Raw genomic sequence first — 15,014 nt, 5'->3', positions numbered from 1 at the left:
ATTCTATGCTCCTGCTCTGGCGGGGGGGTGGACTCGATGATCTTCGGAGGTCCCTTCCAACCCCTAACATCCTCTGATCCTGTGGCACTGTAGGCATGCCAGAGGAAGGCAGGAGCGTAACTTGAGTGCCCCCATTCCTGAGTTTAACAGTGGTGATGACATCAGCTCAAGTGTTCACATGTGGGAGGCTGCTTGGACATCATCGGCACCATCCCCACTAGCGAGGTCCACCAGCACACAGCCACTGGGATGCTGTGGGAAGGGGGCTTTGCTGCCTGTGCTTGACTTGCACAGGACTGTGGATGCTCCTCCATGGGGGGCTGAGCTCTCCCACTCTCATTGCCAGCACAAGCAGGTCCTATGGGTGGGCTCCCGCTGCCAGGTGGGGCTGGCGGGAGCAGTGGGTACCAAACCTTGGCCAGAAAGCACGGCTTGGCTCCTGGGCTGCCACTGCAGCCTGGGGAAGGTCTCAGCAGTGCCTGGCTTGCTTTCTGAGGGAACAAGGAAAGGGAGATTTACCCTAAGCCCTGGGAAGCCCGTGTATTTTCATTGTATTTTAATTTTAAGAGATTGTCTGCCCCGCCCAAGATTATCTCATGGGAAAGAAAAGCCTGGCTCAGTGACTCGTGGTGAAACTTGTCCTCCAGCCAAATTTCCCTGCACCTGATGTTCCTCCATAGCAGCAGAAACCAGAGTATTTCAGTTCACAACACTGCCCCAGGGGCAGCGCTGGGGATAAGGGGATGGAGGGGGAGGATGGGACCCACATCTCCTCCTGCTCTTCCAGAACAGGTCTGGCGAGTTCGGATGCCGAGCAGCTCAGTCTGGGAGCTGGAAAGGGCATGGTGTCACCCTGGGAACGGGGATCACGTGGGGCTGCAGCAGAGGGAACCTGTCTCAGGGACCCGTTGAAACATACCCTGCTCTCTTGTGCAATAGGTCTTTGCAAGTACAATGCCGTGTTTGTACGGTGGGAACGGAGAGCCCAGGGCTGGACTCCACAGAGACATGAGTAAGCAGCTTCCAGGAGGCCCAGGTGTTGGCTGAGCCAGCTCTTTGATTCCTCTTCTGGGAACAGATGCAGAATGGGAACTGGATCTTGATCAGCATCCTCCAGCACAGTGAGGACAGTCTTGGAGCTGTATTGTCAAATTCGAGTGGTGTCTTTGTATGGACACTTGGTCTCCCAAGCCCACTAGAGAGCAACTTAGCGTGGCTCCAGGAGAGGCAGCGACGAAGGGGTGAGCCAAGATGTGCAAACAGACCAAGAGGGCCAAGGGCAGCCTCCTGGGCACAGGGAGAGCAGCAACCTGTTTGAAGCACAGGCTGAGAGAGGACAAATATTTCTCGTGGTGCCAGTGCCTGTCTGAGCAGTGCCTCTGCCCACTCCTGCTCCTCCAGTGCTCCCATGCCACTCTTTGCAAGGCCACAGAGAGGACCAGGCTAGTCCAAACCAGGAGCAGGAAGGCATTAGGAGCAAAGTGGAAGACTACTCAGCTGCTACTACAGCTGAGAAAAGACAAACCAGACTCTGCTCCCAGGCTGGAAATGGTTGTCTGACCGATAACCAGCACTAAACTCAGAGCAATCTGAAGGAAAAAGAAGTCAGTTAGCACCTGAGGATTCAATTGGAGGTTGTTAAGAAAGCGATAAGGTTGTTAAGGTGATCATGCTCCTCTCAGGAAATGATGAGGCCATTCCCAGCTAATTGCATTTCAGCAGGGTTTAACCACCTCTGGGTTCCTGAAGCAGGACTGGGTGGGCTCCTGAACGGGTAATAACAGTTCAGCCTGTCCCTTTTAAGTAAATAGGACACGATCTACAGGGCATAAAGATGTCCTAATGGGACCTTTCAAACTTGCCCTTCTGGCACTGGAAGGAGGCTGTGTTGAGTCAGACGAAACTTGGTATTATTTTGGGGATTAATTCCCAGTCAGGGCTCAGTGAGAAGCGTTGCCAGCTGGGTTCAGGGGAAGCTCGGGAAAGTGTTGCCAGCTGGGAACCTTCTTGGCACAGCTAAGCCCATTTAGGGTGTGCTAGCAACACAGAAAGGAAATAAAAGGGGCCTTTCTACACCGTGTTCCAACCATGGCTAACCTTTGAGCTCAGCTCCTCCAGAGATGGCAGCGGAGTGGCAGTTAGCACATGAGCTTCACGCAGAATTACACAACGTGGTGTGTACCTGTACCAAAGCACTTGTAAGGCTGCTTCTGCTGCTGGAAAGCCCTGAGAAGCTACTCTCCTGGATGCAGGGCTATGAAAGGATTCTGTTGACCAGGATCCTAGTCAGGGACCTGAGCAGGAGAGAAGGCACTGGAGTTTCTACCCTGTAGGCACACTGCTGGCTTATTGGGGCTTTTTTTAGCATCTGATGCTGAGCTTTGCACTATGGAGCAAGTCAGATCAACTAAGCATAAAGATTCTTCCTGGCATTAAAGTAAGTGGCACTTGTGTGAAATTGTGCTGGCCTGGTAATGGGCTTGGCTAGCTTCATCCAGCCTAGTGGGGTGGTTTGTGTTAGCAACAGTCTCCCAGGAACTCTCCTGTGCTCTCAGCACCACCTGAAAATACAGGTTGGTCAAGCAGCACTGCAAGGCAGAAACAAGCCCAAACTGTACCAGAGCCAGGTAGTAGCACAGGTCCAGCACTGCACTACAGCTAGGACTAGAGCAAGGCTTTAAAAGCGTATCAGGTGGCTTTGGTAGGACACTCCATCTAGGCAGATGGCAGATGAACTCACCCCCACCCCCAGGAGCTCAGCTTTGTTCACAAGTTTCAGGGAGTTTTAGGGTGGTTATTGTGTACATGACAGGATATGGCTCAGTGGGGTGACTCACCCCCTGTAAAGTTAATTCACACTTTGCTGCTATTTCCATTCACAGGCTCTTCTGGAAGCTTTAATGCTGGGAAGCTGCAAAGTTGGGAGCTGCCTCCAAATAAATCTCACAGGTTGCTTTACATCTAGCAAGCAGCAAACTCCAGGAGGACAGTGTTGTCTCAAGCTTTCTCAAACAGTAATCTCCTATTCCCTTCTTGTTTCTGAATCACATTTTGTCATTACCCCTGCTACACTGTGGGGTCTGTCCATTTTATTTCCTACCTCTCTGCTGAACATCCCCAGCAGTCTCACTTCCCAGCCCTCTGCCTTTGGAGTGGCTATGAGGTCCCTAATGTAGACAGACCAACCTCTGATGCTGATGATAAGGCCAAAAAGAAAAGGCTGATTCCTCTGAGCTTTTGTGTCCTGTGTGGCATGGTTAAAGATTTTCAGCACTTGAGCAGTGTTTAGCTGCCAAGGTAACTAAAGCTGGTCACTAAATTACCCACCAGCCTAATGACAGAGCAGTGTGCAGTTATTAAGGCTTCAATTGCAAGTCCTACCTGGGCTTGTCTCAGTGGATGTTGGGAGGGCCTCCTGACTAGTCCCTGGATGGTGGCTTCTGGAGAGAGGCACTGAAAGTCTTGCATGTTTGCTACTCCATGCCCCTCAGCAGTTGCATCCAACCTGAGCAGCTGCTGAGGGTGAGGAATATCAACTGAGGCAACAGAAGGATCTTGAAAGGTTACAGCTCTGAGGGTTTGGGTTTTTTACCTTTCATAGTGTGGGGGATTACAATGTGGAGGGAGAAGGGAGGCAATTTCTCTCTTGTGCTACTTGTCAGTGAAACAGGATAACTCCTTCTTAAAGCACAGCTTACTGTGCACTGACAGAATTACAAACACAAACTGCAGACACAGACATTTATTTGAACAAATGTTAGACACAATCACAGAGGAAGAAAGCAGCTCTCAGTACACTTGCTTTTCCCACATGAAATCCCTGTTTCATACCAAGCTACTGCAGGACAACCCTTGCTGTCCTTGGCAGGAGGAAGACTGGTGTTCTTTCTACCTGTGGGTGTGCTCCATGGGGGTATGGTGTGCTCCTTGGCAGGTCACCCCACAGCCCTCAGTCTCACGGGCTAAAGAAAAGCATCTAAGCCCCAACAGACAAACTGAACTTGTGGTGCAGCAAAGGTGCCTGTACAGGTAGGAAACACACACAGGGATGCACTGCTGAGCGAGAGCTTTGCTCAGGAAGTAGTGCCCTGCCTAGAGGTAGGTAGGACGTGTCACTTTTAGCTACTGCCTCTGTACTCTCCATCTCTTAGGACTCCTCACTGGACACAGACAACATTTCAGCTGGTGAGGAGTCCTTTCAACATTCAGCTCTAAGCCTTACCCTGAAAGTAGGTCCAAGGCTGTAGGCCACTTCTCTTTGCAAGAGCTGCCTGCCCTCTTTCATACTGCAATACCACTCAGGGAGATAGCAGGTTTGTCTCACATGAGCTGGGCCACAAAGAGAGATGGTTGTGAGAGATGCTTGCTTGGATCCAGAGCCATGCTGCATTACTTGCATTTGTTTTTTATAGGCCTGCTAGCTCAGGGATGCTTGCTTTTGGTGCAGGGCAAACACCTGTCACATCACTCCAGTGTCCCCAGAGTGCTGGGCTCTGGCCAGATGCAGAGACCCCCCCTGATTATTCAAAGCATTGCCTGACAGCCCTGTCCTGCTCTCTGCTACATAAACCAGAACGAAATGTCTCTGTGAAAGAAGTCTTGGAAATTGATGCAAGTTCTGTAATAAAATCTGAATAGATTCATGGCGAAGTCAATTTCCTGACAAAGAGGTGAGAGGGGCACAGAGCAAAGATAGCAAATATTTTTGTCTGGTAAGGACTTACATGGATTTCCTCTGCTTGTGATTTCAGCAGATCAAGCAGTGACTTAAGGAAGCACAACAGAAAGAAGCCCTGAGCCCTCTGTTCCTGTTCTGCAGCCTCAGGAAAAACAGCAAAATGTAAATTCCATTCTTCTATGTAGATCTGGAACAGAGGATTTTGCTGACTGAGAGGAACAATCTCTCTCTCTCTCTCTCTCTCTCTCACTACAATGTCCTCCTTTTGATTCAGAACTTAAGGTATGGACAGTATTATACTCTTTGAAATCGAGATCACCAGTAAATCTCCCAAGTCCCTAGAAGATTCCCTGAATACTGGCATCTCAACTAAGTAGAATCACAGCTTTCATTTAACAATGCTCATTCTGCTTTCCTTGCCTATCTCCCTTTCCCCCTCTTCCATCTCTTTTTCATTTTTATTTCCTGTCTTTTCTTCCTTCTCTCTTCTCCTTTCATTACATGCATGGCTCTCCATCCACATTTCACCCCTTGGTACTGTTACAAACCCTTCACTGATAGAGTTTTGTCTCTGCTGGAAAGATGGAGCCACTCGTCACTGTTCCTCACTTGTTCCTTCTCTCAAAACAGCACACCGACAAAAGGCCTTTCAAAATAGGTCCCTAAGTTCATGACTGCCTCTTAAGACAGGACTACAGCACTGCAACCCACTGGACTGTGGAGCCCTCTCAGAGAACATTATGCTTGAAGAATTACTGTAGCTCCCAGTGTATTTTCTCTTCATCCTGCTAATTGCCTTTACTTGTGAAAAATCTTTCCAAGGGTACTCACAAGACAACCTTTAAGAAAAAGTCAGATGGGAGAGGGACCCCAAGTCTCATGCTACAAACCCTGCAGCCCATGTCTGACCACACTGCAGTCACCTGTAACTGCCCCTGCCTGCTCTCTGCCAAGCCTGTAAACCAGCCAAGCGTAGGCAGACTTCACAAGTCCCCCACATTTACTATGCTGTGTCAGGACTCAAAGCTTCAGACAGAAACCTGGTCATTTTGAGCAATGTAAGGAACCTGCCTGCTCTGGGGTACTGAGTCTTGGTGTGTTAAAGGCTTCCATTAATCTGGGATGCTACTGACATGTCCAGCAGGTACTTAGAGCTGCCTGGACCACTCCACATCCCGGCACAATGGAAATCCAGTTCATGTCTCCTAGGCATCTGATACTGTAACCCAGCAAGAGCCAGGTTTCCAAGCCCAGCAGCTTATCATGCCCTCCTTGCTGGGGCCATAGGAGCAGTCACTCCTAGAAGGTGTAGAGCCATTGGTGGCATTTGGTGTTTCCTTTTGTCCCTCCTCAAAGGAGCTTCAGACAAAGCAAAAGAACTTCTTCCAGCGGCATTTGGAGAGAGTTTTGATGCCTTTGGCAGTCATCTTCTTTTCCTGACGTGCTTTGTGCTCAACACCACTGACAATGGCCATGTCAAAAACTTCTTTGAGGTTCTTCTGGGTCAGTGCTGAGCATTCCAGGTAGGCCTCAGCCCGGATTTTGTCAGCTAGACCTTCTGCCTGAGGCCGAGGCACAGGCTTCACGTGGTAGCGATCCAGGCTGATGAGGACATTGACATCGTCCCTCAAGTCTGCCTGCGTCCCCACTAGCAGCACTGGTGCCCGGGGGTTGTGAGTTCGTATCTCAGGGATCCATTTCTCAGTAATGTTCTGGAAGGAGCTTGGGTTTACCACACTGAAGCAGACAAGGAAGACATCAGTGTCGGGGTAACAAAGCGAGCGCAAACAGTCAAAGTCCTCCTGCAGAAAATGGATGGGGGGGGAAAAAAAAGTCTTCACTGGACTGATCTGCTGACAACATGATGCTGCAGTGGCTTTTTCACACATTAACTAGGCCACCAGCACCCTCAGAGACAGGGCACTGTCCTGACCTTGTGGTCATGCCATGGCTCAGGCACAAGTTTCAGAGCTGAGTGAGTCTGTCATTCACCTGTCTGTCACTGCCACACCGGCAAAGGGCCGACATTGGCATAGTGCATTTCCTTCCCAGTTAAACACTGCCTTCCTCAAAAGCCTGCAAACAGCCCCTTTCCCACAGGACTAGAGCTGACAGCTGCTTTGATAGAGCTTACCTGTCCAGCAGTGTCCCACAGCTGGATCCGGACTGGGGCTCCATCCACCAGGACCTGCACTGTAAAAGAAAGAGAATAAGGATGTGCCTAAGGGAGTTGTCCAGCATGCACAGGTACACTCACACACTTTTCCCCACAACACTCTGCTTTGTATCCCACTGAACAGACTCGTTGAAATCACTCAGCTCTGTCCTCCTTGCTGAGCAATCTCCCAAACCTTATTAAGACAGCTGAAGCTTGCACTGGGAACACTATGAGACCAGCAATAGACTTTCTGGTTTGGTGAGCCCTCAGGTGTTTTGGGCTCTTTTCCAGTATAGTTGCATATTACTGGACAACTGCTTCCCTAGAGAAGAGTCCTTAGCCAAATGGCACCCTGAGAACATTTCATTGCTCTTCTTCCACAACCTGAGAAAGCAGGTAAGGATAAACTCGAACTGAGAACTTCAGCAGCTTGCTCCCAGTTCCTAGGCCAAGGGTGGAAGTTCAAATCAGTCTCTATTAAACAAGCTACTGGAGATTTTTTTTTCCATCCAGACTAGAAATTAGGCCTTAAGTATTTCTGTGAGTGTCCTAGCTAAGGAAAAGCACAGACCTAACCCCAGCGTTGTAATGAAGGAGCGATTAAGGAAACAGTGATGAGTGAAATCCCCTTCAGACGCTATCCACACGCTGAAAAATTGCTGAGTTACACATGTAAGGTCTGCTCCCACTTCACTCCCTAATCACAGTAAGCCTTCATGTGGTATCAGCTGACTCAGACTGAGGGCTGGCAGGACCTCTGATGGAAATCTGGAATGAAACTGTTAGATGTCTAAGTGCACAGACACCAAAAAGACTGGCAAGGAACCAAGGTAAAAGCAGAAAGGGGTTAGGGGAGCTGGAAATCACTTGGAAGTCTTGAGGGCGGAGGGGCTGTGCTCTGGTGAATAGAGGCAGACATCCTGGCTAAGGTGACAATGGCTGGCACTTGACAGAAGCTAGCTAAATGCCCTCCCTGTGCCCAGGAGGAGGCTTTATTGTTGAAAACAAAACAAAACAACAAACAAGCCCCCCAAGCAGAAGCAGGATCAGTCTTTTGTGAGTTTTGGAGTAATTAAGCAGGTGAGAAAAGTGATAGAAACAACCGACTTAGAGAGTTTAAGACAAGCTCTTGGAGAAGAGCACTCCGCCTCTCTGAAAGCAGTGGAGGGAGAAAGAGGGAGTCACAGACAAAAGATGAACTGAAGTTTGGTGAGAGAGTTGAGACTGAAGGAAAAACGAAGGGGTGGGGATGTTCCCACCACAGTGCCACTCCTCGCGGCATAGCTAAAAGTCATTGCTTCCTTGTGACTGGGAAAGGTTGGGTTGTTACCATATCTTTGCCCCAAAGGAGGAAGAGAAACCTGTTCCTGATCAAAGAACCTGCCAGATCCTGACTTGATCTTCAAGGCACTGGGCATTTGCCTTTCTAGTATCTGGTTTCTTCTGTCTCCCGAGTGCCTTGAGAGAAGGAATTAGCATCTGAGATGTTTTGCAGTCTTCAGAGGAAAGGCATCACATATATTACCTGCTGCTCCAGTGCTTGCACAAGGGTTTTTGTAGCTGCTGCTAGCCTAAGCAAAGCTAGCAACTCTGCGACAGTCCTCCAAATTCCGCCCTCACAAGGTCCACACCCTCGGGATGAGGCTGGATTTCGGTACAATAGCAAAGGGGCTGGCAGAACAGGATAGCCTGGTGGAGAAAGGTCACTGGGTACGTGTTTCACTCATGGCTGCTCTACGTGGCAGTGACACCCAGCAGGAGGTAGCACCATGTGGCTGGGTCACAGTCCCAGAGCCGATCCTTCCCCTGATAACTCAATGCTTCCCCCTGTCTTGTGACTGCCATTACAGCCCATTGCCCAGAATTAGGCTTAGGGTGTAAGCTGTGACACTCACTTGTGCTGGCAGTTTCATCTGCAAGTATTCCAAGAGAGTGCAGAGAATTTGATGGATCTCAGACTGAGCTTCGTGAATCCAGGGAGGGACTCTGTTCGAGTTCATCCAGGTTAAGAGTAGGGGTGGGAAGGGAAACTTTTCTATTCTCCCATTCCCTCCCAATAAGCAGAAAGTGAACTTTTGGAAGACCCATTTTTAATGCTTTTTTAATTTCCCTCAGCTCCAAATGCTATGCACTTCTAGAAATCAGGCTTGGTATTTGGACCCTCAGAGTGGAGCTGAACCCACATGCAGCTCTCTTCACATTACTGTCTGCTAATCAGAAAGTCTCTGAACTCATACTGCCTTCAGCTTTCTGGATCATTTTACTGTGGGTTTGCCTTTTCAAAAAATGAGGAGGACAATCTCAAGCTTCTCTTAGTGCAGACTGGACACATCTCTGTGAAGGGAACAGAGAGAGCAGTAATCTTTCCTTTGGAGGACTGAAGTTCTCCTTACATCTGTTCCCAAACGGCTGCTGGATCCTGAACAGCAGCACGTTCCCAGTTGGTTTCCTTCAAGTGACAGTGGAAGAGCTTGTAGAGGGTCAAGGCAAATCAACAGTTTCCAGTGTAAGAGTGTGCAACTGGTGGACATTCAGACAGACAAAACACTCCCTCTAAGAACCCCTGAGACAGTGACACATTAGAAGTCTCATTCCTGGTCTGACTTGAGCCCAGCTCTAATCTACCATCGTTTACTGTCATGTACTGTTGTGCTTCTTCATATCAGATGAAGATCAGAAATCTTTCAAAGGGCTTTGTAATTTCCTGGGGATGATATTAGAAACTGGAGCCCAGAAGAACAAGAGTAGAGAACAAGAACAAAGATAGCATTTACAAAAGGGAAAAGTAATGAGGGCTAATCAGCTGATGGGGGAGGCAATTCCAACCAGGCTTGTAAAGCTATTCAACCTCTCGACAACCTCTGCTCAGTCCTAACTTCAGCGGGCATGTGAAGAAAAGGACGGTTTTGATGATTACTGGTTGAAGCTACAGGGCAACGCTGTGACATTCAGCTGAAACTAAAACCCACCATCAACACCACAAAATTAATCCCCCTTCTATTCAGTCATAACACCACCACAAAACCAGGAAGGTGCCCAATTTCAGAGTGGTCTAGTGGGAGGTGTCCCTGCCCGTGGCAGCGGGGCTGGAACTAGATGATCTTTAAGGTCCCTTCCAACTCAAGCCATTCTGTGACTGACAGCCACCTGCCCCGCTTCCTGCGGACACACAGAGATGCAAAAAGCAGGACTTCTACCTGCTAAATCTCACTAAACGCCCGAGGGACTCGCTCCGGGCTGCACAAAGCTCCCTTGGGCTCCGAGCCACGGGCAGCGCTCACCCACACCCGCAATGCCCCCGTGGGAGCAGCGGCCGCCTCACCCACCGGGGAGGCTGCTCCGCCGCGCTGGCCAGCTCCCCGGGAACGGCGCTCCCCGGGAACGGCGCTCCCCGGGAACGGCGCTCCCCGGGGAGGGGCTGACCCCGCCGCCCCCCTCATCCCGGCCGGCTGGGCCCCCGCGGAGCCCGGGCGGGCGCCTACCGGAGAAGGTGTCGAGTGCGGTGGGCTGGTACTCGTCGGGGTACCCGTTGGTGGTGTAGCTGACGACCAGGCTGGTCTTGCCCACGGCGCCGTCGCCCACCAACACGCACTTGATGCCCAGCTCCGGGCCGCTGCCGCGGGTTGGGCTGTGTCTCCGCAGGGCGGGAGAGTAGTCCAGGAGCTCCTGAGGAGGCATGGCACCGGCACCAGGGGCTCGGCGGAGCTCAGCGCCGGGCTGCTGCCATGCCCGGGCGGGCAAGCTGCTGTCGGGGCTAGGCGCTGCCGTGCGGGGCCACTCTCTGCGGCCCGCCTCGCACCGCTCCTCATCGCTACACCTGCCGCCCGGTGCCCAAAACCAGCCCCCATTTCCCTAGGCCCGCCCCCGGCCCGCCTCGCCCCGCCCGGCACAGCACGGCCCAGCCCGGCCCAGCCCGGCCGCCTCCTCCGGGCTTGGGAGCGCGGGCAGCTCCTGCTCTCCGGGTTTGGGAAGCACCAGGGTGCCTCTCAGGACTCCATCTTTCACATACAGAGGGAAAAGCCGCGGTGCCCCCACGCACCACCTTCTCCTTTCAAAAGAAGCCGTGCTGATGCTTTTATTTGCATCGACCACCTGGAGCATCTGGGACTCCTGGCATGACGGGAGTGCTGGCAGCAGTGCTGACCAGAGTGGTGAGGGACAGCAGAAAGCAAAGGACAGAAACACTTCCCCTCTGTTAGCCATGTGGCTGCCACTACTGAGTTCCTTTGGCTTAGCCAAGCTGTTGCTGCACGCTGGCAAAAGCCATAGAGTGTGTTTTCCCAGCCGGGCGGACATGTGGAGGAGTTCCCAGGCATCTCCCTTTCTCCATGTGCACCTCCAGTAGTTCACAGACTACACTGTGCCTCCAAGGTAGCTCCATCCCTGCCCTTGGGAGCTTACTGTCTAAAGAACCATGGCTATGCAAACAGAAGAGTAGGACCACACCACTTAGAAAGAGAAATGTGGCCATGCTACAGCAGCAACCCTTGCACCCCCGTATAATGACTGAAAACATGGAGGGAAGGTGTTAATGCATGTGACATCTAGTATTGCTACGTCAGTTTTGAAAGTGGAGCTGTCTCCTGCTGGAGGAATTTAGTTAAGTGATGTCCTTCATTATGCTCTCAGCATGGGAGACCTGTCTGCACTGGACAGCTTCCTGCTGCAAGGAGCCGCTGATGAGCAGTTTCCGAGCCTGCGTCTCACTGTTTTGCATCCACATTGAGAAGTTACCCAGGGGGTTCCCCCATAGTGATGCTAAACTAGAGAAGACATCTCAAAGTCAGGCACAGTCTAAAATGCCTTTCCCCGTGGCTGACAGAAGGTCACAAGCAATGCAGACCCCCGGCTTCAAGAGCCTTCGTTGGACTAAGAATGTCTGCTCTTTGGAGATAGTCCTCAAGCTTCCTGGGGACAGCAAGAAGGCATTTTCTCTGCAGTTTTCTCTATCAGTTTTCTTTAATCAACCCCTTCAGTGTTTTTAATGGCACAACCGTGAATTTCTAGAGTTACAAAAATGAGGATGGGGTTACGAAGCAGGCTGCAGCTAAAAGGCGTGCCAGATAGCAGCGAGTGGCTGCTGACTCCGGTGACTGGCTTGCCTTTTTCCAGTGGCATGCTCTCCCGTGCTAGCTCAGAGCCAGGTGACAGCTGAAGTGCTCCAGAAGAGGCAGAAAGCGCCGGGACAGGCCTAACGTGTGAGGCGTGGCTCTGCCTCCAACGGGACTGGCAAGGACATGCTACGGCGCAGCCAGGGCAGGCAGCAAAGCCAGGGCAGGCAGCGCGGCCAGTGAGGGTCCTGCAGAGACTTTTTAGTGCCCTTCAGGCGTGGGCTAACATTCTGTGAACTATGACATTTGCATTTGATTGAAAGAAATGAATTTAAATGAGGGCTTATTCACCAAATGATTCTCTGTTATCAAGCAGTAGCAGGGGGAAGTTCTGCCAGCTCTTGTTCCCTATATGCTGTTTACTCAGCAGTGGATACATTACTGCTTCTCTCCAAGGACTGAATCTCCTTTTCCCTCATTCCCTTTCTAAAATCTCTTCCTTCTGTGACTAAGTTCTAGAATTTTTTTTCCCCTTGCAGTTTCTTGCAGCCGTTGGTTGACACACTCACTTAACTTGTGGATGAGCTTAAGTGATTTTTAATCTATATTTAAACTAAGAGATTAAGCAAACAAATAGGGCAGTTCCCACGGCTTCACTTCTCAGGCCTTGCCTTGCTCCTTACAGCTAAGAGAAGACACAGGTTTAGTTTCACAACACAGTGAGGAGTCAGACAGTTTAGTTTTGCAAGATTTTGGGGGTTTTTGCAAGAGTTTTTGGGGTGTGGTTTTTTTTTTTTTGCAGTGAAAGTCTGTCCCATTCCCAGAGCTGCTGAATTGACAGGCTCTGCATCCGTCAGTAGCAGGGATGGCCAGAGAGCCCCATCCTGCACTGCCTCCTTGATGTGTTCCTTGGCCAAGACCAGCTCTCCTCCTGAGTGGGAAATACCAGTTTGCAAGGCCATGTTTGGCCACTCTCCCAGAAATTATAATTAGGACCAATTATGACGTTACTCCTCGCGATGTGAATTCCCATTCACTGAGAATCCTGTGCAGAAGACCAAATATAGATCTCAGGTACTCCTAGTGTTCAGCTGTTACCCAGCTGGGCTGTGCTATCATCTGTAGCCTCTTGAATGAAAGAGGGAAGCTGATCCATTAGAGTACACAGCGATTTACAGTGGAAACCAATGCATATATTTAGGCGGTTGTGGGAGCGTCAGCACCAAACAACTCTATACATTTGTAGAATTACAGCAGAAGAAGACTCAGGACTAAATTAAAACCCAACAACTGAGCCAATTTAGATAATGAAGGAACTGGGGCTTGCCTCTTGTGGTGGGGGCAAAGCTATGGATCAGCTCAAACTGCTCCACATAATTTCCCCTCTGAATTGCAGTGTTACAATATTGGGACATAGTGATGCTGGGATGTTTTGCAGCTCGTGGTCTTGACTTCCTCCTCCTCCTGAGCAACACAGAAGCTCTGACAGCATCATTTTGTTACCCTTTTGGCTGATCTCATTTGGAACTTCATAATTATGTGTGGTCACGGACCAATTTGCCTGGAAGTCACAGGGTGGGACCCACCGTTGTAATCTTTAGCAAAGCTGTTCAAACTACTCACGTTGCTTCAGAGAAACATTGCAAGTTGTGGGAGCTGGCAGACCTCGGTTTTAAAAATAGCAGGGCTCCCTTCTTATCAGGGCAGAGAGAAAAAATTATCAGCTGCTCTTAACACGGCCCTGAGCAAACCCAGCCTCAGCTTTACCTGCGTTTGTACAAGTGGGCTGCGTGTGTCCATACACTCCCTTCGCAAACGATGCCCTTGGATCACATTCCTGCATCCTTTCACAGTGCTACGTGTGAGGAGGCATGGAAGAAGGAGAAACGAGGGGATGATGAGGACAGGCACGCACAGGGGCAGGTGGGTGGGGATCTAGACTGAGAGGGGGGCTAAACTGGGGTGCAGGTGCCAGAGCAAACCAGATCCTGTGATGCCAAGAGCTACACTTGAAGAAGCCGAGATTCCCGGCCGGTGCCTTCATAATCGCAATGAGACAACCAGGTTTGAGTCAGCCAGCGTTTTGTCATGCACCTGAGTGTGCATCCTCCTTGGGAAAAATCAAGGGTAATTACCACTTTAAAGAACTGACAGACAAAAGGGTGAAGACAAGAGCCTGAGTCTGATTTTCCCTTGCGGTGTGCCTCGTCTAGTCACACTGCAGCCTGTAGGAAGCGATGTCAAATGCTTCTCTGTTATCTTTCTCCACCAGCCTTGCAGGGCTGCAGAAATAGCCCCAACGCACAACTCCGTGGAAAAAATTACTACAGCTGAAATCAAAGGAAGAAAGATCCTAGCATTTGCTCTTGATTGATAGGAGCTCTGCAGTTTCTTAGTCCACACGGCAATAAAAACACTTTATGATCTCCAGCAGCTAATGGATATTTCTGGCGAGCACTGGAGACAGGTGCTTTTGAAACACTTTTGAGGAAGACTGGGGGAAGAAAAAAGGAGAGATACAATGTGAGAACACAGCTCCAACTATCCTGGCCTCTGTACTGCTTTGCTGCTCCTTGGGAATAAAAGCAATGCCATGGGAGAGCGGACAGAGGTGTTCTGGTTCAGCTGTTCACTGCCCCTCTGGCTACGCGCAGAGGCAAAGAGTAAAAGCAATATCGAACTTTTTCTTCCCTTAACAACGGCTTTGAACTAACAAAATTTCCCTTAATAATTACTTTTCTCTCTAACCCTTTTTGGGAAAAAGGAGGAAGAGGGGAAAAGGGGGTGGGGGTAGGGGGGAGGTTAACTGTGTTACATTCTTTCTTGTATATTTTTGTATATACTGTAAATACTGAATATATTGTGTATGAATTCATTTAATTTCATTTCATTCTGCTTGTAAATACAGCCCTTTTCCGTTTTGCTTCTTCGACAGAGTTAGCTGTGGTTTGAGGGGGGAGAATTGAACTTTTCTCTGGAGTTCCAACGCAGGATAAGCACCTCTATTGTACCTGGCTCTTTTCTCAAAGACAAATTCATCTCCTGTCAGACTCGCACAGGAGCGAGTCCTACCTCTCAGATGGTCCTATAACCACTTCAGAAGCACGTTGCCATCTGCTGGAGGAAA

At 50.1% G+C, this 15,014-nt stretch overlaps 1 protein-coding gene across 2 annotated transcripts; it reads right to left on the bottom strand.

Moving 5' to 3' along the window:
• Positions 1-3,727: 3,727 nt before the first annotated feature.
• RHOV (ras homolog family member V) lies at positions 3,728-10,651 on the bottom strand. Of its 2 annotated transcripts, none has more exons than XM_068161444.1 (3): positions 10,319-10,651; positions 6,813-6,866; positions 3,728-6,480 (listed from the first exon to the last, which is right to left on the bottom strand). In XM_068161444.1, the coding sequence occupies exons 1-3, from the start codon at positions 10,643-10,645 to the stop codon at positions 6,040-6,042; spliced, it is 822 nt and encodes a 273-aa protein (XP_068017545.1). In that variant the 5' UTR covers positions 10,646-10,651; the 3' UTR covers positions 3,728-6,039. The 2 variants fall into 2 exon arrangements, with proteins under 2 accessions (XP_068017545.1, XP_068017546.1); XM_068161445.1 differs by having other exon boundaries at positions 6,813-6,871; positions 10,319-10,600.
• Between the last annotated feature and the right edge of the window lie 4,363 nt (positions 10,652-15,014).

Source organism: Melanerpes formicivorus, unplaced genomic scaffold (genome assembly GCF_026170545.1).
Source record: "Melanerpes formicivorus ecotype bairdi unplaced genomic scaffold, bMelFor1.0.p_v2 SCAF_58, whole genome shotgun sequence".
In the NCBI taxonomy this organism is placed as follows: Eukaryota; Metazoa; Chordata; class Aves; order Piciformes; family Picidae; genus Melanerpes; species Melanerpes formicivorus.
The sequence above is the reverse complement of the archived record's forward strand: the minus strand, read 5'-3'. Positions and strand labels throughout refer to the sequence as shown.